We start from the raw sequence: 25038 nt of genomic DNA, 5'->3' as shown, positions 1-25038 counted from the left end.
GGGTAGGATTCTTTTTTTGTCAACTGAATGTAAATCACATCTGTGCACACATATTCAGCTCAAGATTTACCTGAGGTCCTGTAATGTGAAGACAAAAGAAGAAAATGATAAATTGAGTCCCCAACATTTACAACTTTTAGATTTGATAACTACGACAGCGGGGGAAGAGAGGGGGGCTGGGAGTCGTGACTAATCTACTCTAACGTCTTCATGTCTACGTTGTTTCATAGGATATTTAGAGTGGCATAAAACATCACTAATGCATACTACTGGATCACTAACCACATGTAAAAAAGTCTCATCGATGTATAGGATACAGTAAAGGCTGCAATTTTGCCAAATCATCTCGACATATCATCTCTCTCATAATTTACTTGAAATATCATTGTTTAGGATAGTTTTCTTGTTTTTTCTCAACTGATGAGCAAAAATGGATTTGCTCTGTGCATAGCCTTGCTCTGTCCATTTTTACCGATGGATGATTTAGGGCCAGAGAACTGACCTAGTGGTTACAGTGCCGTGCTGGGAAATAATCTTCTGAGCGCCAGCAATTCCAGTGACTCTGTGTGTGTGTGTGTGTGTGTGTGTGTGACCTTGAGCTAAGCCCTTAGTAATAACCAGAATAATGACAGACATCCCGTCCTCAATCCTCTGCGTTGTCCTTCATCCTCTCCACCTATTTTTGACTGACAAGGTGGAAGTTAAACACGCATGGCCATCCACCCCAAATCTTTTGTACAACGCTTTGAGTGCTCTTAACTTTAAGGCTGAGAAGACAACAGTAAACTAAATGAAATGGTGCCATCTGCATTTCTAAAATGGTACCAGTCTAATGGCCAGTGGCATCCTTTTTGAGATAAAAGTAAGGGACCTACAGTCTGCACTAAGGAGTTTCTGACGTACTAAAAGGCTTATACCATGAGTGTCTCTGGAAATAATGCTTTGCACATAGGACAAGAGATGTAATCTCCTCTCTCCAAGAATTACTTGTTTTGCCTTGTCTAAAGTTCAGTAGCTCATAATGCAGAAACGCACTGTTGATATTTCACCTCTCCTGTTTTCATGTCATTGCTACGCTAATTCGGTTTTCCTTTCTAAATGAAGTAGTTGATAGCGAAAAATTGAGACATATTCATTCACACCGTACCGGATTTTTTTCCTGCAGGAACCTAGGCCATTATGAGAGAGAGAACAGGTGAGACATTCAGCACTTTATGTACTATATATATAATATATAGAAAGAATGGGGGTTCTACTGTTTTCCCCAGTTGAAAAAGTAGGAATACATCTAGATTTTATATAAAGAAGTTAATAGGAGAAAAAGGGGGAAACGAAATCACACAACACAGCTAAGCTAAAAACAACCATAGGAACCAGCACAGAATATACACAGAGAGTATAGAAAGTTAGGCACAAACTATATAATGGCTTTCTGGGAGAGAATGGGAGACTGATGGACAGAATGGGAAAACCGGAAAAGAAACCGGTTGATCTCTGATGTGCAATTATCAGAGAAACCTGCAGATATGTCTTTAATCTAACTAAGACAATCGAATGGAAACAGAAAATAACCTTCAAATTATTCACGATAGACGTGGTGCCCGACTGCCCCGCTTAAAAGCATTCCTGGCCAGCCCATTTTTAGAGTGAAACCGATTTTTAGGATTTCTCTTGAACACCGAGGAATGAGTTGTTAGCTTTCGTTATGCGTTACTTGGGGGTCCGCCGCCGTCGCCCGGCAACGAGTCAGCGCTAATATTAATTTGACTGGCGACGGGGTCCTGGCAAAGCTCCGGGGCAGTTTGCAGAAATGACCTGCCCCCACCCCTCTCTCCTCTGGGGTAGTTGCTTCTCAGGGGCGTTATCCAGCAAAGCTGCCTGGCACTGATCGCACGGGTAACACCGCGCCCTCGGCGATACGGCGCAGTCCTTCAGGGGCACCACCAAAAAAAATGAAACCAGTGCGTTTCGTGGCCTGTCTGGGTCTTTACTACAGCATGCGACAGAGAAACTCCTACACTTTTTTTTTTCTAAGGACCCACTTCTCATGCACTGCTGAAAACAGAACAAGGACAACCATGACAAATAAAGGAGGAAGACCTTATGTACAGTATTGCCACCCGATGCAGGACTCACTAGCACTGAGTCCCCAGCTCAAAATCCTTAGCTGGTAATTTCAGTCCCAAGGAAGAGGTGCCCAGAGGATCCATCATGTGCTTGTAGCGTTCTCCACGGTGTTTGGCCAGAAACGGACCCCAGTCCGGCTGTGGGGAGCAGACCAGTTTCAGCCTCTGATGTAAAAAAACCAACCACAACAATATGAGCATAACTTTAATAGCAATCGTAATAATTTGCTTTTAGCTAACAACTTTATGTATCATCCGTTACTCCTGCGTGTTTCACCATTAGGATGCCACTGACGAGTGTTTCAGGATCCTAAGGGGGTACCAGACAAATCTAGAATGAGAGCCAGGATGATGCCTCAGCAACGTGCAAGTCGTGCAGCCGCTTGCAGGGCGGAGGACGGGCAGTCAGCTCTGGGCACGTTCTGCACCGAATAGCGACACCATAAAAGGTGTAGTTATTTGGCGAGCTACTGCCGACGATAATGTTAGTAACGTTATCGCCGGCAGCGAAAACACCGCCGACTCTGCCCCTCCCCGCCCCAACTCCTCCCCTCCCCCTAATTTGCATCATATCGCATCCGAAGAAGGAGGAGCCAACAGAGTGCACAGTCATGATTAGCCGGCAACAGGTAAGTACCGCCAGGGCAGCGGGAGGCGCGTGTGACTTGCCAAAGGTCGCGCAGAGGATCTGATCCAGGACGGATCCCCAGCCGGTGGCTCCGAATGGGCAGCCATGAGGATTTACAGTGGGGGAAGGGAAATCCCAGCACCAGCATGACGTAACTGAATAAGGACACAGAGAAGCCCTCGATGTAGTTGGGTGCACGGCTGCACATGCATGCTCTAATTTGTCTTTTACATATTTTTGCAAAGATAAATAGAGCGCTATGAATCCTCACTTAAATGACTAATTATCCGTGTACAGGGTCAGTCTCTAATTACTGTCATGGACTGAGCAGCTCATTCGGCACAGACCCCTGCAGTCTAAATAGGGACTAGCTGGGTTACATTTGCAAAATATTTCCCAGAAATATACAAAAGAAGAAAAATGATCCCTTACTAAGACCTGACATGGTAATATTATTTGATGCTAATAATTACTTTTATTTATTCATTGACTAGTGAGAAAGCATTGAGATTGCTCCTAGTCACCTCCCTAGCCCATCCGAGACCCACCCCCCCAAAAAAAATATCATTGGTAATTTCCCCCACACACACCTATGTCCACATGTCCTCTGGACACCTCTCCAGCTGCCCCAGGCCAACCCACCCCCAGTTACCCCAGGGCAAGCCAACGAGTTCTTGTCTCGTCGGCCATGACATTTCAATTGGTGCCATCTTTGCCACCGCTCCCCTCTACCCCAGTGTCTGCTGTGCACATGCACTGGAGAGAGACTCGGCACGCGCTAATCCCTTTAAGTGCACAAAAGCACGCAACTTGTGCACTTAAGGGAATCAGCGCCAGTGTGCCAGGGTTTGTGAAAACAAGCACAACCTTTGTCTTCTGTACGGAAAGCAGCAGGCCCTGTAGATTGCACTAGCATTTCTGTCTATTTTCTTTGCACATCGATGTAACATCAAATATACGTCAATTAATCATTTAGCGATACGTCTCTGCTTTGTCAGCTCCGTAACTGTGGAAGCACCCAACTAGTTACCTATACGAAGACCAAGAGGCAGGCATTACTGGGACAGTGACGACTCCCATTGCCTGTTTTGTAAGAACTCTTCCAGCGGGCTTCCCCCTGAGCTAAGCTGGTAGTCAGTGCTGGTGTTTCGCCTTTTACTGCTGTATCAGCGACTGTATCTAGATCCTTTCCCTGGCCTGCTCCCGGTTTGATTTTATTTTTATTTGTTCTAGGGGCTTTATTATTGGGGAAGGGGGCCATCACCCTTCCCAACCCCTACACATGCTTAAATTTATTTATTCGCTAGTACTTATTTATTTATTGCTATGGGCGATTAGCGTGTGCTACGTCCCACCAGGGCATACACGGAGGGTGGACCTCCAACACACAAACTGCCTTTTCTGTATGTGTAAGGATTGCTTTGCAGTGTTTGTGGGGCAGAGTACAGTGCAACACAGCTTAGCGTGGGCTGAGGACAGCGCGGTAGCACCAACTCTGACCAAAACCTTTTCCAACTTTGCTTGCCTCTTCACTGAAGCTGCATCTTGGTGGGGGAACAGCCACTTCACTTCACTATTAAACTGAATTAAGGTGGTGTTTTTTTTAATCCTGATTAAATTACTCACTTGCAATCTCCACCTCTTAAATTAACCATAATATATTTAGTTTGCAGACTCTGCAGTTATGGAAATTTCATAGTATAAATGGATTATCTACAGGCAAAGCTGTGCACTTCTTTCAATTTATTTTGCCTGGCAAGGCCTCTCTCTTCACCCTTTCCCACTTATTTCTTCATCTACCACCGTCTTTCACTATTTTGTTCAGATTAGAAGGCCAGACTGCTAAATCATCACAAATGTTTCCTATAGGCGAGCTGTAAACATTTGAGATAAATACAAAAAATTTGCAGATGCCGCCCTGCGCACAAAAATGGCAAATAGCCCGTACTTTTCACAAAGGTGCTCAGTATCTGCGGTAGTTCCCGTTATTCAGAGTAAAATTTCACACGCAGTTTTACACTTGCAAAACTGTATTCAAATGAATAGTTAACGAGCTGCTGCAAAGTAAACTCACGCAAGAGAGCTCATTAACTACTCCCGCAGAGCAAAACTGCACATGAAGGACCCGATTCACTAAGGCTTTTCTCCCATTCTGTGTCTGTGGGGAAAAGGCTTCATAAATGAGACCCAAAATTTGCTTCGCCAGCCAGATTTTGTAAAAAAAAAACAAAACCCCACACCTGTGAGATCTTCTTTTTGCAAAATTTCCTGTAGCAAACCCTTGCAAGCTATTTATTTATTTATTTATTTATTTATTCAAAGTCTTTTTTTTATACCGAAGTATAGCAAAAAATGCCTTCACTCCGGTTTACAGAATAACAACTTGATACATACGAGTTTGATACATATAACTAACAATATGAAAGAGAATCCAATTAAAACAAACAATGAACAATATAAATGGGTAGCATGTAAACAAGATGTTACGGGAACTATTAAGTAATTATTTTAGGTTGAACAAGTCTAACTATGTATAAATATATGTATAACTATGTATAAATATTTTTCTCCCAGGCATGTTTTCATATAAGCCCTGGTAGAAAAGTATCATGTACTATTTTGCAAAGTTTGCAGGAAGCTTTGCACATCACCTTCCACACTGTAATCACCTCCTGTGAGCGGAGGAGCTAGACTCAGCTGCTTACAAAAGCTGAGTGCTAGCTGTCCTGTAGATTTCTCAGTCATCATTATTTTCATTTATCTGGATTTATTACTCGCCTCCGTGAATAAGAAATTCACCCAAGGTGGGGGTACAACGTATCGGAACGGCAACGTAGAATCAGAGATCGGTGGGAGCTTAGCAATTCTAGGGCCTGATTCACTAAGGCATTTCCTCCCAGTCTGTGTCTAGGGGAGAAAGGATTTGGACATGAGGCCCTTAGTCTGACTAAGGGTTACAGCAAGGGCTAAGCTTGAAATAAACCAAGAGCATCTCAGGCTACATCAGCGACGTCAGGGTAAACCTACGGTGCTGTACACAGCACGTGGCACTTTCGTAATGTGTTTTGAGCACAAATGACATGAGAGGTCACTCGGTGAGTGGTGGATAGAGGAACAGAATTGGACAATCTCCTGGCTCTCAGCTTTATAATTCTCTGGTCTACCTGATGTATAGCACCGGGCCCCAAGTCATAAAGAAGTGCTCTAAATATTTCGGTAATCATGGAGCAACCACAACCATGAATGCGACTCTTTTAACAAGAATCCTCATATTTCATTAGCTGGTTTGCCCTCCTGCCTCTTTGGGATGTCGGTGCTAGTTTATCAAATGGGACCACTCTGAGTGGCGTTTCAGATCAAACTGTGGATCCAGCACCAAATTCAGGTGCTTGAGGAAATCACTGTACTGAATCTTGGCATGCGCTGGTTATATCATGAAAATTGTACGACCAGATGCCCTCCCGACCGTGGGGGCTTTAATCCACTGAGCCTACCAGCTGAATCGACTTCATGTAAAAAAAAAAAATTCAGCGGCTGGGAGTGTGAGGAAGGTTTTACCTCAATAAAACTGCCCGGAGCTAGATGCATTTTTATCACAAACATTATCGGGATCCAGATAACGGAGCAGGCCAGCATCAACCATCCAAGGACCATAGACCAAGTTGGGTAGTGGTACGTTCCATAGGTCATCGGTTCCCATTGGTAAAAGCTGAAGCAGAGGATGAACTGGAAAAAACACAGACACATACACTTCATGAAACGCTGCCTTGGACATATAAAAAGTATAACACATAAGAGAAATCGAAGGCGTCCAGACTCGTAAGCTTTCCTGCCTCCTCTACTGGTAGTGTGGCTTGAATGACTCCATTCCTGCTCCTGTGTAAACACACAGTAACATTTATACTGGCAGGAGAGCTGTTTGGAAAGCATGGCCACGCTTCTGAGGCTGATCGTACAGGGAGATGCATAAAAATGATTAGTCTGAAGCCTGGTGATTTTAAATTATTTAAAAACTAATCTTACACCAGTAGGTTACATAATTAATATTAGTTCTACCGGAGACCATATCAGTAAAATCTATCGGGTTTTTCTAATCTTTTTCCAATTGCCTAAATGCTATGTCTAGAGAAACGAGGGCTTAACAGGAAATAATTGATCATCATAAATTCTACTTTACAAACAATTTTCCTGTTTGTAATTTAGTTTAAGAGAGTTTATTGTAAAGCAGTGTGGAGTTAATTAGATTTGGGTCCATAGTTTGTCATCATGACACAAGCCTCTACACAGATACACTTTTTGGAAGCAGTAATTTCAGCAATGCCTGCAAGGACCTAAGCTGGCCAGTCCCTCACCAGTTTGTCCCACTATCATGAACTGATGAATCCCTGGACCCTGCAAGCTTTCCTACACTGTGCAGTTCACCGAATATCTGCAGATGCACGGGCCGTGGCATTTCTTTTTAATGCTCCATAAAAGATACTGAGTCTGGCCCGGAGGTGAATCTCTGACTCTGTTTCACAAAGATTTACTCCTGCGTTAAATTTTTAGCGTGCCTAGGAAGCTTGCAGGCTAGAGGCTGAACAAATTGCTATTGAAAAGCCAGTACTAGTTAAGGACCAGCTTGTCCTTTTGTGCTTTTATTTATTTTATTTTTTTTTTTTGGGTGGGGGGGGGGGGGGAGGGGATGGGATTTGACTGACAGTGAGGCAAGCAAGGTATGAACAGACCACACTGATGCCTGCCTTCCAGCAGTCACTGCACTGCAGAAAGACAAAGGCAAGCCTCAATATCGGAATGAAACTCATTATACAAATGGAGCCGGTGATTTACATTTCATGCTAGAAAGAGACCCCTGTCTTCATCTCAGCACATCAAGCCTTTTACTATCCCCCGCCCCCTGCTCAGTTTTCAGCTATAGCAAGAGAGAGACAAGTGTCCAAAATCCATCGCTCTTCTTTTCCACATTTGGAAAGTGTAAGAAGTGCCACGCTGGGTCATCCCAATGTACACTGAGCCCAGCCATCCTGTCTCCGACAGCAGCCAGTCCCGGTCATAGGTACCTGGCAAATCCCCAAAACTAGATCCAATTCCTGTTTACTCACTCTCTCTGTACTCCCAGTACTATTTTATTTTTTTACACTTCATGAGTACCATAGAGGGGAAAAAAAATCAGAATATTGTTTGACTTCTTGAAATTCTTTGTAATCAAATATCTTTCTTTCATCTTGTGCTTCCCTGCTGGCAAGCTACACCCCTAGTCATTCTGCGAGCAGCCAGAGCCCAGGTCAGAACTGTGACAGCTTCTGTGCGTTCGCCTCTTCCGTCAGGTCTCCCCAATTCCACCCTGGCTTCCTACTTCAAAGTTTAGGATCATCTCACCTGCATTCATTTGTATTTCTTATCTACCCTTCCCAAAACAACTCGGAGGAGAGTACCCCAATAAACAAATGCACTAAATATAAAGCAAAATTATGCTAAACAGAGGCATACTTAAAGCACAACATAATAGCATAAAAAAATAAAATATAACATACAAGATACATCAGCAATATGAAATAAAAATATAACCAGCAAACATATAAACCTGAACCTAAGCAAGCCAAGGTACAACCAGGCTTAACCTAACTGAAGAAACTTTCGGGAACTTTGTCGGAGCTAAAACGTAACTTATTTGGCAATAAATTCCAACAAGACGAAGATGCTATAGGAAAGGCTTAAGAGTGCACTAAGTGTTTTGTTGTTTCTCTATATGAAGGAACTTGCAAAACATTTTCTTGAGGGGAGCTCAAAACTCATGTGATCATTAGAAAACTACTTGACATTATTAGACAGTGAGGACCTGTTACTCTGATGACGCTGGATGCACAAGAAACCCGAGTTAAGCTGCCTATTGGACAAGTTCCTGGAGGAAAAGTCCATAAATCATGACTAACCAGGTAGACTTGGGGAAATCCATTGCTTATCCCTGGGAGTAAGCAGCATGGAATCTATTTAGGACCCTGCTAGGTACATGGGACCTGGATTGGCCACCAGGGATGTGCATTCGTTTTAGACAAATGCTGAAAAGGTGATGAGATGAATGAGGCGAGCTTCAGTTTGTGCTGAACAGAACAAACTGAAAATGGACCTTAATGAAAATACCCAAATTTGGGGGAATTCTTTATTTCTTTGGGGGGGGGGAGGAGTTTTAAAAAAGGCTTCCTAGAAGCCCTCCAACCACCACTACTGCCCCAACAGGGCCCAGGCTGGGCCTATCCAGTGCCCCCTCAGACCTCTCCAATCCCTCTCCTGCCTCAAAAATAGTCCGAGTCTACCTGGCTGCACCCAGCTGGGGCCCTCTGACCTTCCTCCTTCCCCTTTCATAAATGGCCAGGGGCTAGGGACTCGGGAGGGTGGTGCCACCGTTTCAACGGAGACCGCAACAAAGCGGAAATGAGTGGGCATCGCTCCTGCACTTTTTGACCCCTGGACCCCCAACAAATGGAGTAAGTGGAGGCCTGGGAGGAGAGGGAGAGGGGTTGGAAGAGCCCAGCTAGGGCCACAGCCTGGGCCCAGACCTATTTTTGCAACAGGAGATTGGTCAGAGGGGCTGGGGGGGGGGGGGAAGCTTCTTCTGTTGGGACAGGAGAAGGGGATCAGAAGGCTTCCAAGAGGTTCACCTTTGAATTTTTATTTTTTTTTAATTTTATCTTTTTTTTAGGTTTGGCAAACAAAACATACTAAAAAAAAACCAACATTAAGTGAACCAAAAAACAAAAAAATCCACCCAAAATGAAAAACAAACTGAAACAAAAAATGTCAGCATGTATATCCCTGTTGGCCACTGGATGCTGGACATGATGGACCCTTGGTCTGACCCAGTATGGAAAGCCTTACGTTCGTATTTCATCCTCTCTGTGCGGTGATTCCTAGCAGCTGAGAAGATGTGAAATGGAAGCCTCAGAGCAGTCACAGAGTCATCCTGAGCTCCTGAGTCATCCTGAGCACCAAAGGGGCATTTTAAAACACAGAACTGCTTCAGTTTCAGGCTTGAGCCCCATAAAATGAAAGTCTTCCAACTGATCCTGGGCAATGTGGCTTCATTTTTACCTGCTTTCCATTTTCATGAATTTAAAAGGGGAGGGAGGGTCTCAAAACTGCTGCAGGCATCCACTGCGAATGGGGTGCGGTCTGATGCATGAAAATGTTCTGACACGCTCCTGTTGGACTCCTGAGAGACCCTGCCATGGCCTCTGACCTCTTTAAGCAGGACAGTGCGTTCTGCCTCCATTGCCAAAGAGTTTTACCTCCTCATAAGCCACCTTCGGAGTTAAGCTCTGCAGCTTATTTAATATGTTAATGGATGATTGAGCTCTCCGTGCACTCCTGGGGCTCTGCATTAGGTTACTTCCCACGTGCGTCCCCGTTCTCCTACTGCTGACTGTCAGCAGACTCATCTTCTCCACTCCCCACGTGTCCCGCTTTGCAATCCCCCTCTGCATTCACTCTCACTGCCCTTTCCTCTTAGGTTCTCCTCTCTCTCCATATTGCAGACACTTTTCTCACTTCAGTATTTTTCCCCTGGCTCCTAGCTGCTCTCTTATCTGCCACCTACTGGTCTCCTGCAGATATTTCTCAGCCGTGTAAGAAAAGCTTATTACTGCTGACTCAGATTGCTTCTCTTCATATCCAAGGTTTCCACCTCGGCCAGGACAAGCTGATTCAGTCCTGCTTTTGCCCTGTTGCATGCAAGGAGCTGCAGCTTTGATCCCTCCCCCCCCCCCCCAAAAAAAAAAAAAAATAGGAACTACATCTCCCTGCATGCAATGGGGCAGGACCAGGACCAGCTGGCCTGTCCTGACTGACCTGGGTGAGGTGGCAACCCCAGTCCCTCTGCAAAGTTTTGCTAAAAGTGCTCGCCTGCAAAACGTCCAAGCTATTGTAAGAGAGGCAGGTGCTGGGATTCCAGGAGGGACAGCAGTGCTCGCTGCCGACCTGAGAGCCAAACGCCTGCTCCCTTTCCTCCAAATCTCACCTTCGCATGCAGAATTTGTCAGAAAAAAAAAAAAAGGTATCTGCTCACCCCATGTGTTTCAAAGAATACCGGATGTGTTAATGAATGACTTCTAGATTCCCAGCTGGAAAGTGCATCTTACTGGTACTAAAGCTGCGGAGCAGGAAGCACTCACCCAGCTTTGTCAGCTGGGGGTGAACCGCTCAGGACCTTTCCCAGGCCAGCCCAGCTCCTGTCACTGGAGGCTGCTACCACTGTACGGAAATGAACCTTGGATTGTGACGATGCTAGTTCATTTATGGAATGGGTCAAGAAGAGCAATGGTTCTCAAACCTGTTCTGGGGGACCCGCCGGCCATTTGTGTTTTCAGGATCCCCGCAACTAATATGCATGAGATGAATTTGTATACAATGGAGGCAGTGCGTGAACATCTATCTTCTGCATATTCACTGCGGATATCCTGAAAAGCCAACTGGTTGAGAGTCCTGCTGGATAGATTTGGGTATCCCTCAAGTAAAGGAGTCAACTGACCTGCATTATTTAATACTGTAAGCTCATTTCCAGTGTCTGGGCCATAAAATATTTATTTTTCAGTTGCAATTAATGTACTGCTTGGCTCTGCTGATAATCCCACTAACATTTTTCAACCGTTGGGCTTTTGTTAGGGTTATTTTCCTGTCTTCGAGAGGAAGGCCAAAGGGGGGGTTGTATTACATGTACAACATCTATAAGCACAAACCATATGAGGATCCCATGAACTGTGTCCTTACAGTTAGAATGGTGGGGGTCACAAATGCCCAGCAGATCTTCCAGAATTTGCTTGGCTGGAATCCAATCATCATCTCTATGTCTTCACAAAATCTCTGCAGTCCTGGAAGTAAGCATGCGGAGGAGACCAAAGGTTAACATAGGCATGGTGGATATTCAGGGCACAAGTGAAAGGAATGCTGGGATTTGCACACCATGGCTCGGCGGCTAGTAATGTAAATAAAGAACGCTGGCTGATAAACTCATGGCAAGTGATCATTCTAAAAAGCTGCATGTCATCATAATAATAACAACCATTCTGAAGTGTCCTTGAGGAAACTTGCATTGTATTCCTCAAAAACCCCTTTCGCTGCCTAGCCATGTTGTCTCCTGTTCCGTCTCGGAAGCTGATGTACTAAACCCTCTTTTCTGAGTCTCCTTTGAAAATCAGAGAATCACATTTAAAGTAATGACGCTTACCACACAGAGCCGAGGAAAGAAAAAATAATTCAAACGTGGAAACCATGCTATTAGAACCATAAGATATGTGGACCTGTGAGTACAATTTTGCTAGCAAACTAAGGCTAAACGTCTGCAGCCCGAACAGGCTGTGATAATATTAGCGTTATGCTGCTTTCATGAAGGTCCTCTCTTTCTTCAAATATTTACTCTATAGAGGTGTTAATTCACTGCATATTATTTGAAGAAATTTGTTGCTTTTGGAGTGCTGCAATTTTTAGCTGGACTTCTGCAATCTTTTTTTTTTTTAACTCCTGTTGCATTTGTGACCCATAATCCAGAATGAAGATTCCCAAACTGTGGGTCTGGAACCCTTAGTGGGGCCCTGAAGGTGGATCTCCAGGTGACGAGAGGTCAGGATGAAAGAGCGAAGCAGCTGGACAATAATTGAAAGTTCTGGTACTGCATTTACAGTATCAAAGCTATGCATATCGCATTTCAATCTAGTGTATGACATTGTATATTTTTTGTTGTGGATTCTTTAATTCCATTATAGCTCTAAGGTGAATGTATTTATTTATTTGCTTTTTTTATACCGACATTCGTGGGTACATCACGCCGGTTTACAATATAACTGAAAGAATGAAAATACAAAAAACAGGGAGAGAGGAAGGGAGCAGGGGAGAAGAGAGGAGGAACGAGCGAAGAGAGTGGAAGAAAGACAGATGGAAAAGTAAAAGGAACAGTACCTGAAAGAGAAGGAGAGAAGGTACAACGGATGGGGGAGCCATCTGTTGTACCTTCTGAGGGGACTATATAACATTCTGAGGGGACTATATAACAATGAAGATATACATTCGACAAGGAATGAATACAAACTTGCAGGGATTAATTCCAGTACAGGAAGGGGGGAGGGAGGAGTAAACAGTGTAAAAGGGATGTGGGAGAGTAACAGGGCAAGGGAGAGAAAGAGGGGGAAGGAGGGGTAGACAGGCGGGTAGTAAGGAGGGAGGATAAAGGACGGGGGACTATATACAGGTGGTCGAGTTAAAGGTCATCAGCAAAGGGGGGAAAAAAGGGGGTGCATGGGAGCGGGGAGTGCAATAGACAATGTAGACAGGGCTGATTCTCGGAGTGAAGAGAGGGAGCAGAGGGACTAAGAAGGGTCCGAGTCTGGGTAAGCAATTTAAAGAGCCATGTCTTAACCCCTTTTTTGAATTTACGAGAACATGGTTCTAGACGGAGTTCAATTGGCAGGGTATCCCAGAGAGCGGGGCCTGCGATGGAAAGGGCTCTTTCTCTGCTGGAAGAGTGGTGTGCGATTTTAAGGGTGGGGGTGTAGAGGGTTCCTGTGAGTGTGGTGGGACGACTGGAGGAACGGAAACGTAGCGCATCCTCGAGCCATGAGTGATTGGGGTTGCACAGGGAGTTGTGAATGATGGTGAGTGTTTTGTATCTGATATGGGAGGAGATGAGAGCCAATGGAGGTCCTTGAGAACGGGGGTGATGTGGTCGGATTTACGGGTATTTGTTAGAACTCTAGCCATAGCATTCTGCAACATTTGCAGGGGTTTCATTTGAATTGCAAATGATAGCCTTAGGAACCCTCAGTCTAGAAATAACTTTTCCCATTGCTTCACTGACTCCTGGCCTTATGCAGGGCAATTTGATAATGAAGGCAAACAGACCAAAATGAGGACTGACTTGACAGCAATTCATGGGATTGGAGAACTGTTATACAGTTTTATTTTATTAAGGGATATTTAAGAGTTTTCCAGTGTTAAATTCAGCTGTGAGGACGAGAATGGAACTACGGGAGGCAGCTTGAGAGAGCAGATAAAAGAATTGTGAAAGGTCAGCTTTTCATTTTAAATGGACTGCAGAAGCTGTGGCAGATTTGGAAGACATTTTGTTCTGCTGTTGAGAGCAAGATGGGACAGACAGACAGACAGAGAGATGAGAGTTGAATCAACCACCCAATGCACAGTAAAAATAGAAAAGCTTAATGGGTGCTCTGAAATCGGCTCCATTCCTGTTTCAACCTACTTCTCATTGAAATCTGTTTCTAAAACAGATGCAGGAGTCAGAATGATGAGATTAGTCGTTGAGAACTTCCTGAATGCACGGTGTCAAATTGTGTCCCTACCATGAAGACGAATCACATGTTGGGTCTTTATTACTGGGATAAGCTCCACATATTTTTACATTTTGCCTCAATATATCTAAAATTTCAGTTACAAGCCTCGTATTGAATGATGTCATATCTAGTACTTTCCATTGTAGATTTTATCCTATCTCTGTGCCTGCTAGTATGATACTCTTTAAATGTGATGATCCTAGCTGTCAGGAGATACCCTAGCTGAGTATTAAGGGCTACATGGGACTCCTCAGAGCCATTGGTGCAGCTTCTTCAAGACTCAGAAATGTAAAACTGTCACAAAACAAAACGGAGCTAGGCTCCAACTTGACTAATGATGATGGCAGTGCAAGGGCGAAGCTACAAGGTGGCCTCAGGGGTCTATGCCTCTTCATATTTGTCTCAGGCTAGGTGCAGGATCATATCACATCTAAGTTAGCTTTTAAAGGTGCAGCATTTAGAGGGACAGTCCATGATCCCCAGTGCCTTCAAAAAGGCTAACTTGAACAGGGAAACATCACTACCATTAGGCTAATCCTGTAAAGATTTGATGCCATCAAAGTGTTTCTGTTTATTTTTGATAGATAATTATACCCCTTCCTTGCAGCATCTTCAAAACTGAGGAATGCCTGGCTTGTTGGAAGCCTGAGAGATCAAACCTTGTATGAAGTAGGTGTCATAACCACAGAGGGATTGTGAGAGACAGCCAGGGCAAGAAGAAAGTGAAAAGAAAGACAAAACAGAGTGCTGACAGAAATTAAAAGGTTTTCACATAGAATGGGATAAGTGACGGGTGCAGGGTGGGAGAGCTTGTACATTGCCCTTCTCCATGTTAATGCTGCCCCACCCCCAAAAAAAATCAGTTCTGGCTATGCCCCTATGGTGGTGTACTTAGAATGTGACTGCCAGGGTGGTTTAATGAGAGGCAAAGCTTGAATACCACTGATGGATCGGTTGCCAATAGTGGGGCAATGGATCATGCAAAGAATATGCCAAGGTTTGCTGTGGAGGATGGAAGCCATCTGTCAGCATGAAGTGGAAGGTAAGGGTGGTGAGGGGGCCTGTACCAGGATGGAGAGAGAAGCACTTCTGCTCTCTGTGGGCTACAAGACAGAACAGAAGTGAAAGTGCAAGCCTGGTTGTTGTTGTTGTTAGTGCTAGAACAGATTTCAAATCCTTACTCAGCAGCACCACCCTGTGGAGAAAGGAGTAAAGAATCCATTTTTCAGAGAAATTCCCGTTTTCCACAAATTGAAATGTTATGAAATAGGCCTATAGCATCTTCCTAGTGTATGTATTTTCCTAAGAAAATCTGGACAAAATAACCATAGCTGGAGCAGAGTAAAACCAGGACTGACTCCTTCTGAAGCTTGTGACATGAAAACCTCTGGTCACTGTAAGTAAACATGACAGGAAATAATGGGGCTGAATCTTGTGTGCCACAAGTACCCAGGAATTAATTTCACAACACAACCCGCAGGCCACCGTATCTCGTCATTGCTTACAAAATCTCTTCGTATGAAAGAAGTGCTGCTGGAGGACATGTAACGTAATGCGGTTAATTAGTTTCATGCCATAAAGGTAACACTGACATTCAGGGCATCCAGGGAGAAATACACATTTATAAACACCGAGCATGAGCATTTATACGTTTATGAGAACCAAAGGAAGAGGCAAAATGTAACCGGTTTCTCGGTGATGGTGCCACCTACTGCCATGCAGAGGAACCTGGGCTTGCATCCCAGCTCAGATCTTCCATCCCCGGGCCAGCCACGGACATAGCGTTCACAGCCTGGGGGGGGAGGGTGCCATGGTCATCACAGCCTGGGGGGGAGGGTGCTATGGTCATCACAGCCTGGGGGGGAGGGTGCCATGGTCATCACACAATGGCAACAGCTAGAAGCAGGGCTTAGGTTTCCGGGAAGGAAATCCTAGTACACAGCCCCAGATCTCAACTCTGGTACCCAAAGAAGCAGGAAGAAAAAGCTGGAACACCCCCCCAAAAAAAAATAAAAAAATTTAACCAGACCATGAATCTGCAAAGTCCATGAGTCCTTGGATCCATGCACCTTGTAGCTCATTTCCAAAGGAAAGTACATGAGAAGTTCTCTTTCAAAGACTGCCCAGCGGTGCTGCTGGGGTATAGCAAGCCTCCTTGCATTATAAAACATCCGCACCCTTTGCACCTGCATTTTCTGCAAGCCAAAATGTTCTCCAAAACAAGAAGCATAGATTTAAAAATGCAAACTAGGTGCGTTGTCCTTTCCCCAAGCCCAGGAATGTTATCTCCTCACTCCTGCTAAGGGGACGCTCTGAACCCCATTTAGGGAGAGGAGGACAATCCACCCCGGTAAAGAGCTTTCAAAAATGCTCTTTCATAAATAATTTAATTTGGTTTCTTTGCTGTATATTTTGATTTTTCACCAAGAGTAATTTCTTTTTTGGTGTGGATGGGCAGACTAGATAGGCAGTATGGTCTTTTTCTGCCGTCATGTTTCTATAATGCCGAGTGTCCAGAACAGCTTACATAGTACCCAGTCGCCCTGGCTACTAATTTTCCCAGTGTCAGAGGAATGCAAGGTGAAGTAACTTATCCCAGGAACGGAACCTGTGCACCGGCACGTTTATCCAGATGTTTCAGATCAGTTATTGGGTGGCATCTCTCTCTCTCTCTCTCTCTCTCTCTTTCTGTGGCCTGTTGCTTACAATGCCTGCATGAATGAATGTCAAACACGTTTAGAACATAAGAATTGCCATACTGGGTCAGACCAAGGGTCCAACAAGCCCAGAATCCTGTGTCTAACAGTGCCAACCAAGTCACAAGTACCTGGCAAGTACCCAAATATTAAATGAATAGATTCCAAGCTACTAATCTTTATTGATTAATAGAAGATTATGGACTTCTGCTCTAGGAACCTATCCAAGCTTTTTTTGTCATAACCACATCCTCTGGCAATGAATTCTAGAGCTTAATTATGCCTTGAGTGAAAAAGAATTTTCTCCAATTTGTTTTAAATGAGCTACTTGCTAACTTCTAATCTAACTCCTAATCCATGTATTGCCCAAAAGAGTAAATAACTGATTCACTTTTACCTATTCAAATCCTTTCATGATTTTGTAAACCTCTATCACATCCCCCTCAGCTGTATCTTCTCCAAGCTGAATAGCCTTCCTCATACGGCAGCCATTCCATCCCCTTTATCATTGTGGTCGCCCTTCTCTGCGCTTTCTCTAGTGCAGTTATATCCTTTTTGAGATGTGGTGGCCAGAACTGCACACAGTATTCAAGGTGTGGTCTCACCATGGAGCGAAACAGAGGCATTATGATATCCTGTGTTTTATTTGCTATTCCCTTCCTAATAATTCCTAACATTCTGTTTGCTTTTTTGACCGCAACAGCACACTAAACCGACGATTTCAATGTATTATCCACCTTAACGCCTAGATCTCTTTCCTGGGTGGTAGCTCCTAATATGGAACCTAACATTGTGTAACCACAACAAGGGTTATTTTTCCCTGTATGCATCACTTTGCATTCAAACTTTTCATGGGTGCAACATTAGATTGCAAATCAAGCAGCAAGCATATCTTCAAATAATACACATGAACGAATTTATTCCATACCTCCAGAGACTGGGAAGTAACAGCATCAAGGTGAGGACAGTCAGATTCAAGAACCAAAACATGGGCAATTGAAAGACAGGGAGAAGAGATCAGTTTTTCAATGCCTATCTAACTTGTAGCGGGAGGAGATCTTTTGCCTGATTACGATTCATTTTACTGTTGGGATGCAGTCACCTTTTGAGCGCCTACTAAAAAAGCATTTGAACTTTATATTATTTGGAATCTGGATGTTGCGATCTGCACATGCTGTGTCATGGTTCATGGGCTTTTCAGAGGGTGACGTAGTTTAGCGAACTGCTCTAGCATATGAAAGATTTCTAGCACATATTAACGTTAATCTTGTAGAATGAAAATGAATTCTTATGTGTGATACGTTTAAGGGATACTGACCCCTTTGTTATTGTCCTAATTACAACTGTGCCTAAGTAATGATGCCTACAGGGCTTTGGCTGAGTAATATTCAACGTACTCCACTAAGTAATAATCAAAGTACTCCATCCTTTGTCATTTATTGATTTGTAACTTGCCAGTTTCTCAAAAATAAAATGGGAGATTAAAAAATATGATTTCATTTTTAGTGGCAGACGATCCATGCATGTTTTTTCCTTATAATACACTTGGGGTATGCCTGACGTCAATCTGATGGTGTTATCTTGGTGGCAGCCACTAGGGGGCAGTGTCCTGTCACCAGTATATGCTATTTGGTTAGAAGGCACATAGGTTGCACAGATATGATGCTCTGTGCAAATTACATGCATCATGGAGCAGATAGATGAGCAAAATAAGCAACGGCTTAGGGCATAAAATTTCGAGAGCACCAAATACTGGTGTCATGCACTGACACCACTTACAACGTGCAGTGGTGGGTTGCACACTGTCCCTTCCCCAGTTCTTCAGTCCTGCCTACGGGCAATAAAATCTTGGCCTCATGACCCAGAAAAGCACAAGGCCATGCAGCCAGGAGGCAGGGGCTGGAGGACAGTCAAAGTGACATCCTCACAGGTATGATGGGGATAAAGCTTGGGTCGAGCTTGGGGAAAGGTTGAGAACGCTGGCCTGGAGTGAGGATGGGATGAGAGTGCTGGGGTCATATCGGGGGGCGGGGGGGGGGGGGAGGAAGAAGGAGAGAGTGGAGGTGGAGGTGACAGTGCTGGGGTTGGGAAGATCAGGGGGAGATAGAGTGTATGGGCTCAGGCTGGGAGGAGCATGGGAAGAGAGAGCGCGCTGGAGAGAGCGGCACAGGAGAGAGTGCTAGGATCAGGCTGGAAGGAAGGGGGAACAGAGAGTGTTGAGTTTGGGCTGACTGTGGTTAGCAATTCAAATCTGTAACATCTTCTGGTGATTTCTCAGTGGGTTTCCGTTAGTATAACTAATAAAACCAGGAGATGAAAACTATTTTATCTCTCCTAATAAATGTGTAATGGGAGGATAACCACTTAAGAATCAGATAGTAAAAATAATGATGTCCCATCTCATGAAAAATAGCTTGTGCAATTTATGGGCTCGGGGGTGGGGGGGGGTGGGAATGATGAAGAAAACGATGTGAAGCTGGCAGATGGAGGACTCGATTTCATTACTGTGTCATGATGCGATGGATCGTATGTACAGAACGAAGAATGTCAAGACTGGCTGAGGGGTTCCGAGGCAGCTCACAGACTCTCCAGCAGAAGCCAGTAATTGGATTTTACTTAGCGAGCCATGCATTGTAACATGGCTTTTAGTGTCTATGTATTTATTTATTTATTGCTCCATTTATTGATCGCACATATGAACAGCATGTTGCCTTAGGCGATGCAGAACAGTAGATAAGACTGGATGTGCACTTGTGCAGTACCATTGTCCTTAACCAAAATGCATCTGTGGAGTGTATACAAGTATTTACCGATACTTGCTTACCTAAGAAAGTCTGTAAAATGCCACCCAGAGTGACCAGGAGTATTCGGCCTGTACTGGCCAATTGTCCTGCAAGTTTTATGTAGAGCATAATGAAGGGGGCTGCATGCATTACAGCCCTGCTGGTGGTCTCACTGGGTTCTGCTGGCTTACACCATGCCCAAAGATACCATTGCATGTGAGTAATGTATGCAGTGCCCTCCTCTTGTTCTTATCTGATTTAGGGAGCCACTGAGGAGGAAAGAGGGAAACCGCTGGGAGCTACCACAGAGAGAAAAGAGATCACCCAACTTTCATGTATACAGTGATAGGGGTAAGAATGCATGATTGATGCATGATACATCCAAGTGAGGTGTACCCAGTGGGTTCATGCTGTCTGCGTCACGGGGGGGGGGGGGGGGAGGGTAGGCACTCCAGACACCGGCAACAGAGACTGTACTACTCTATAAGGCATGACCTCCTTATCCCCTGCCTCAGATAGCACAGCTCCGTGCACCGGTCTCCCCGGTTTGTATGATCGTTAGTGGTGTTCCATGTGCCAGTCCAGCTGGTTTTATGAGAGTTGGTGAGTTCCGTGTGCCAGTGCCCCTGGTTTGTATGACAACCAGATGCCCTTACGTGCCAGGCTATAATGGCAGGTGACATTTATGAGGCATGTGTGCAGTGGAGACAGATAGTGAGTGTCATGCAGGTGCCAGTGCCTGGGAGCTGTTTAACATGGTAATTGAATTTTTATACTCTGTGATTAAGTTTGAAGAATAATAGCACATGTAGATGTGTATTGTTATGGGCAAACAGAAGAAACTGTTTTCCAAAGCTAGTAGATGTAGACATATCATTGAGCCCCTGCGGAGTTAATTAAAGTGGTAATCGGAAAAAGTATCTGCAGTGAATTGCAGAGCTGCAGGTGATTTTTTTTTCCAGAGCTGACATCAGCAACACAACAAAGGCAAATGAATGTGGAATGGAAAAAATGCCTTCTTACCAATAAACAGAGCAAACATGACCTGGGAACTAGCAAAAGCATCTCCTTTTTACAAAGTGACCTTTACCTCAGGAGGTGTGCCCCATGCATGGTTTTCTCACAGGTGTTCGCATTGCCCGATGGTTTGCAAACATATATTCAGTTTGGCCTATGCAAATATTTATGCCACACAAAAGTGCGCATGGTGGGCATAGGGCAGGCTTAAATGCGGTGATGCCTGCTGCATATGTGTGGCATGCGCGCATTTCTGCATGGGCTCATGAAGGATTAGGGAAGGGAATGGAAGAGGATCTAATATCTAACACTGAGCACCCCACAGAGCTGCGGCCCGTTTGGGAACCTTTTAACGTGTGCCCAGGTTTTCAGCCGGAATTTGTTCAAGGCAAAAGAAATGAAAACAGTTTCTTTCTTACCATAGATGTAAGAGATTCCCACAAGTTCAAAGATTGCGATGATAACAAGAGAATAAGAAGCTGCATACGTGTCCACCAGCTGCAACATGTAAATTCCACCCTGACAGGATAAAGAGTGATTAGGAGCAGCACAGGCAATGGGCAAAGGCCATTATCTTCTGAGAGTTATTGTCGTTTCTGCTCTGTTTTTCTATTTGTTATATCAAATTATTCCATGCAACCAAGGTTATGGGGTAAGGGTGTGGCCTGCTTGTTACAGCAGTTGCTACCCCTAATTGAGCTGGACGTTCACTTGGATGCAGATACGGCGCTGCTCTCTAAATTGGTGGTGGGGTGGAGGGGAATTGGGGCTGGAGGGTACTGGAAGCCAATAGTAACAGGTGGGAGAGAAAAAAAAGGGGAAAAAATGGATAAAGTGCGTAGCTTGCTGGGCAGATTAGATGGGCCGTTTGGTCTTCTTCTGCCGTCATTTCTATGTTTCTATGTTACGTGATTCCCTCATACAAAGCACATACCTGGGTGATCATAGGAAATCCCATGATGTAAAACGCAACACAGCACACAAGGGTGAACAGCGGCTTATGTGTACGTAGGTACTTGGGGAACTCGTCCGCGACGGAAGTCACTATGGTCTCAATAGTGGCGAACTGAGGAAAGAGGAGGAGAGAAGAATCGTTGCGTTTTAACGAGGAAGGGTGTGCAAGGGCAGAGCATGCCAAAGGTGCTGCTATGCCGATATGTTCTCGTTTTAAAGTACAAGAGGCCAATTAGTCTGAAAGATCTGGAGGAAGGTACCAAACAATTTGATTCTCATCAATAACGTGTTAACCAGTGAAGACTTTGACACTGCCAACAAGAATTACATGGTTAAGATCCCCATCCAGTAGGTGTGTTTTCAATGGTCCTAGCGACTCTATCACGTATTTCTCCATAGACTATAAATTAGATTGCAGGAGCTGCACTGGTGGACTCTCCTCTTGCCTGGGGCCTTCAGCAGATTTCTCCTCCTCTTTGGCAGACCACAAATAAGCATAACGTACCCAGTAATGCTTTCTTGCATTACTGTTTTTTTAACAAGGATATGCATGGAGACTGTGTACAACGGGCAATAGTAAGTCAATGGCACCACTGCGGATTACCATGGCACAACCTTATAGAGCCAAAAACCGCAACCTTTCCCCACAATGCATCTGTAAACAGTTTGAAGTCAGTTTTAAATATATCTTAAGAATACTGAAAGCTTTTTCTTTCCCATAGACACCGAAAAGGAGAAATAAAACATCAGTGAAAGACGAGGTTTGTGAATGTATGAGGAAGTAAACGCTTCTTTTTACAGACCGAAAAACACAAACAAAAAAAAAACCAAAACCCTGCTTACCATGGTGTCCAGTCCCAGGGTAAGAAGCATTAAAAAGAAGATGATGGCCCAGAAAGGAGAGATAGGAAGTCTGGTCAGTGCTTCAGGGTAAACCACAAAGGCAATGCCAGGACCTAAGGAAAGGAGGAACATTTGTATAAGTTTGTCTCGTATTCATTGGCACTACTTGTGCAGAATTACAAGGAGATCACAAATTCTCTCCTACGATCACTTTAAGAACATCATTACTGGAATATTGCAGTATTTTATTTATCAAGGCGGGACTCAGGTCTGCTCGCAAATAATGAAAGTTTTGCTTGTCTCCCTTATTGAGTCTGACATTAGGTGTGTCCTGTGATTGTCTGTGAAAAGTTCAGCCAAAAGATTGTCACAAATGTGACCACCTTCCAGCAGGGGTTACTCAACCTCCGGCCTACCCCTGCTGGCATTTTCAGAATATCCTGCATGAATATGCATGGGTTTACTATCACTACTACTTATCACTTTTATAGCACTATTGCTTCCATCTTTCTCATGCATATTCATACAGGATTATTCTGAAAACCTGTGCAGATCGGTGCCCATGGAGACTGGAAATTGCCTATCCCTGCTCGCCAGACACACACCTCTGGCATGACAGAGTAGACTCTCTCTTGGACAGCCCGATGGCCGCCTGAAGTCCAGGAAGGTTTTATAGCATGAAGGTGGAAAGCAGCCTGTGAGAAATCTACTTTATGCACCTTGTTCACTGTTTCAGTGCTCCTGGTGTAATGGGAAAGCTGAAGCTGCTATTAGACCCCTCTAGAATCAAAGCAAGTGCAAGATCAGCTCCTGACTTTCATTGTGCCACCAAACGTAAGCACGTGCATTCCTTCTGAGCTGATGGTGTTTGCCAGTTCTTTATAGAAGGAGGGTTGCATCAGTCACATTCTGTGTGGTCACATTTGAATGGCCCAAGAAACCCATTGAAATTATGGAAGAAGAAACCCAGATTCTGATGGCTTGCAGTGACTTTAAATTTCCCACCTCTCCGGCTCAGCCATCTTTTCAGCAGCTCTCAGGGTCGTTGAAAAGAACGCATAACTGATGAGGCATGACAGGATCATTTCTCTCTTTGGATGTGCCCCACATGTTCTGTGGCCTCTCTCCAAGCTCAAACACTAATTGCCTAAGAGGTACTCGGCATTCAGTGATGTTGTTCGTCTGCTGACCTAGTCCTGGACCTCACCTTGTAGTTTTCAGATGGCGAAACGTGAGGCATTAGAACTGACATCTGCTTATAAGAGAGGTTCTGCAGACTGAGGCTCTCTCTTTGCCGGGGGAACATGAAGAAGACAGAAAGCTCCAGCTGAAAGAGACTAGGAGCTGAGAGCCTTATCTTTGGATGGTCGTTTCCTTTCATAGTCTCTAAAAATGCTAATGGAAAATTATGTCCAGCATCTGAAAATAGTCTTCTTTCATGGCTTCCTAACCATGCAATGAAATCGCCAGTAAATCCCTTCTTTTTCTTTTGCAAATTTCAGAAGAGCTCGTACGAAATTGCCGGTTGATCTATGGGGAAGGTTTGGCGCACGATTGTCCAGTTCACTTCCAGTGCAAAATTTGCTTGCAGATTTCTGAATGAAAACTCCCTCAACCAGGGTGAAGAAACAAAAGGTGGACAAGCAAGTGATAGGCGAGACCTTTGCATTGGTCTAACTTGATACATCGGCGACTAGCAGGGATGTGCACAGACAGTTCTTGGGGTTTTTTTGTTTTTTTGCTCCCTTCCATTCTGTTTGTTGTTTGTTTTGTCTCTTTTTGTGTATTTAAAATGAAAAAAACAAAATGACAAATGAAATTAAAAAAAACAAAACAAAAGAGTAACCAAAACGGACTAAAAAAATGTTATCTTAGTTGGAGAAAAAAAAAATCTCTGCCAGCCCTGCCCCAGGGACAGGCAAAGCACGATCAATATAACATCCACACACACTGCCGTATTCACTAAGTGTGTAGTCTTTAAAGGACCAGTCACAATCTTAAAGTTAATTCTGTAATAAAAATTGAGATAGAGACATGGACATGATTAATTACATTTAACATTATTGATCACTAACTATGTTACCGAACCTTATGGAACCTTGTAAATGTGCAAATCACAGTATCATAAATTTCATGTGCCTTGATGTAAACCGTTGTGACGGTATCCTCCAAACGACGGTATAGAAAAGATTTAAAATAAAAATAAATAAATAATTTTTTTTTGGTCAAAGGTGGCATTTTAATGCAAAATAAAAGAAAATGAACACAATTTGGGTTGTTTTTTTCCTTTCATTTCCTTTTACAAACAAATAGAGATTAAACGGGAAATTTGGTTTCAAAAGAATGCACATCCCTAGTGATTGCCATTTGAGATCTACACTCCCTTCATCAGATCAAAGTAAACTCCCTGCAGGCATGAAGTTTATTCAATACAACGGTCTTGCCTACAACTTCTTGTTGATCTTTTATCCCTGCATATTCAAGTGGACTAGCACAGCAGCTACACTACTTTATCCCAGCCAGGGCAAAAACCTGGAAATGTTTCCACGAAAACAAAACCCTTGCTACATCTGCGCCTGCAGCCGCAATGGGGAATTCAGAGTCTGAACCCCTGTCCGACGGGGCTGGCGGGGCCTGGACACCCTGTGAAGGTGA

General features: G+C 44.1%; 1 protein-coding gene across 1 annotated transcript in view; it reads right to left on the bottom strand.

Annotated features, from left to right (window-relative positions):
• Positions 1 to 1111: 1111 nt before the first annotated feature.
• The window catches only part of SLC6A5 (solute carrier family 6 member 5), a 42247-nt gene continuing 18320 nt past the window's right edge, over positions 1112 to 25038 (bottom strand). The window contains exons 8-13 of the mRNA XM_029582464.1: positions 22384 to 22496; positions 21521 to 21652; positions 21006 to 21105; positions 11518 to 11618; positions 6313 to 6480; positions 1112 to 2291 (exon numbers count right to left, since the gene is read on the bottom strand). Of these exons, the coding sequence (XP_029438324.1) occupies positions 2136 to 2291; positions 6313 to 6480; positions 11518 to 11618; positions 21006 to 21105; positions 21521 to 21652; positions 22384 to 22496 (770 nt within the window). The 3' untranslated portion in view covers positions 1112 to 2135. The remainder of the gene's footprint in view (positions 2292 to 6312; positions 6481 to 11517; positions 11619 to 21005; positions 21106 to 21520; positions 21653 to 22383; positions 22497 to 25038) is intronic.

Source organism: Rhinatrema bivittatum, chromosome 17 (assembly GCF_901001135.1).
Source record: "Rhinatrema bivittatum chromosome 17, aRhiBiv1.1, whole genome shotgun sequence".
NCBI lineage: Eukaryota > Metazoa > Chordata > Amphibia > Gymnophiona > Rhinatrematidae > Rhinatrema > Rhinatrema bivittatum.
Note: the sequence above shows the minus strand (reverse complement) of the source record. Positions and strands in the feature narration are given on the sequence as shown.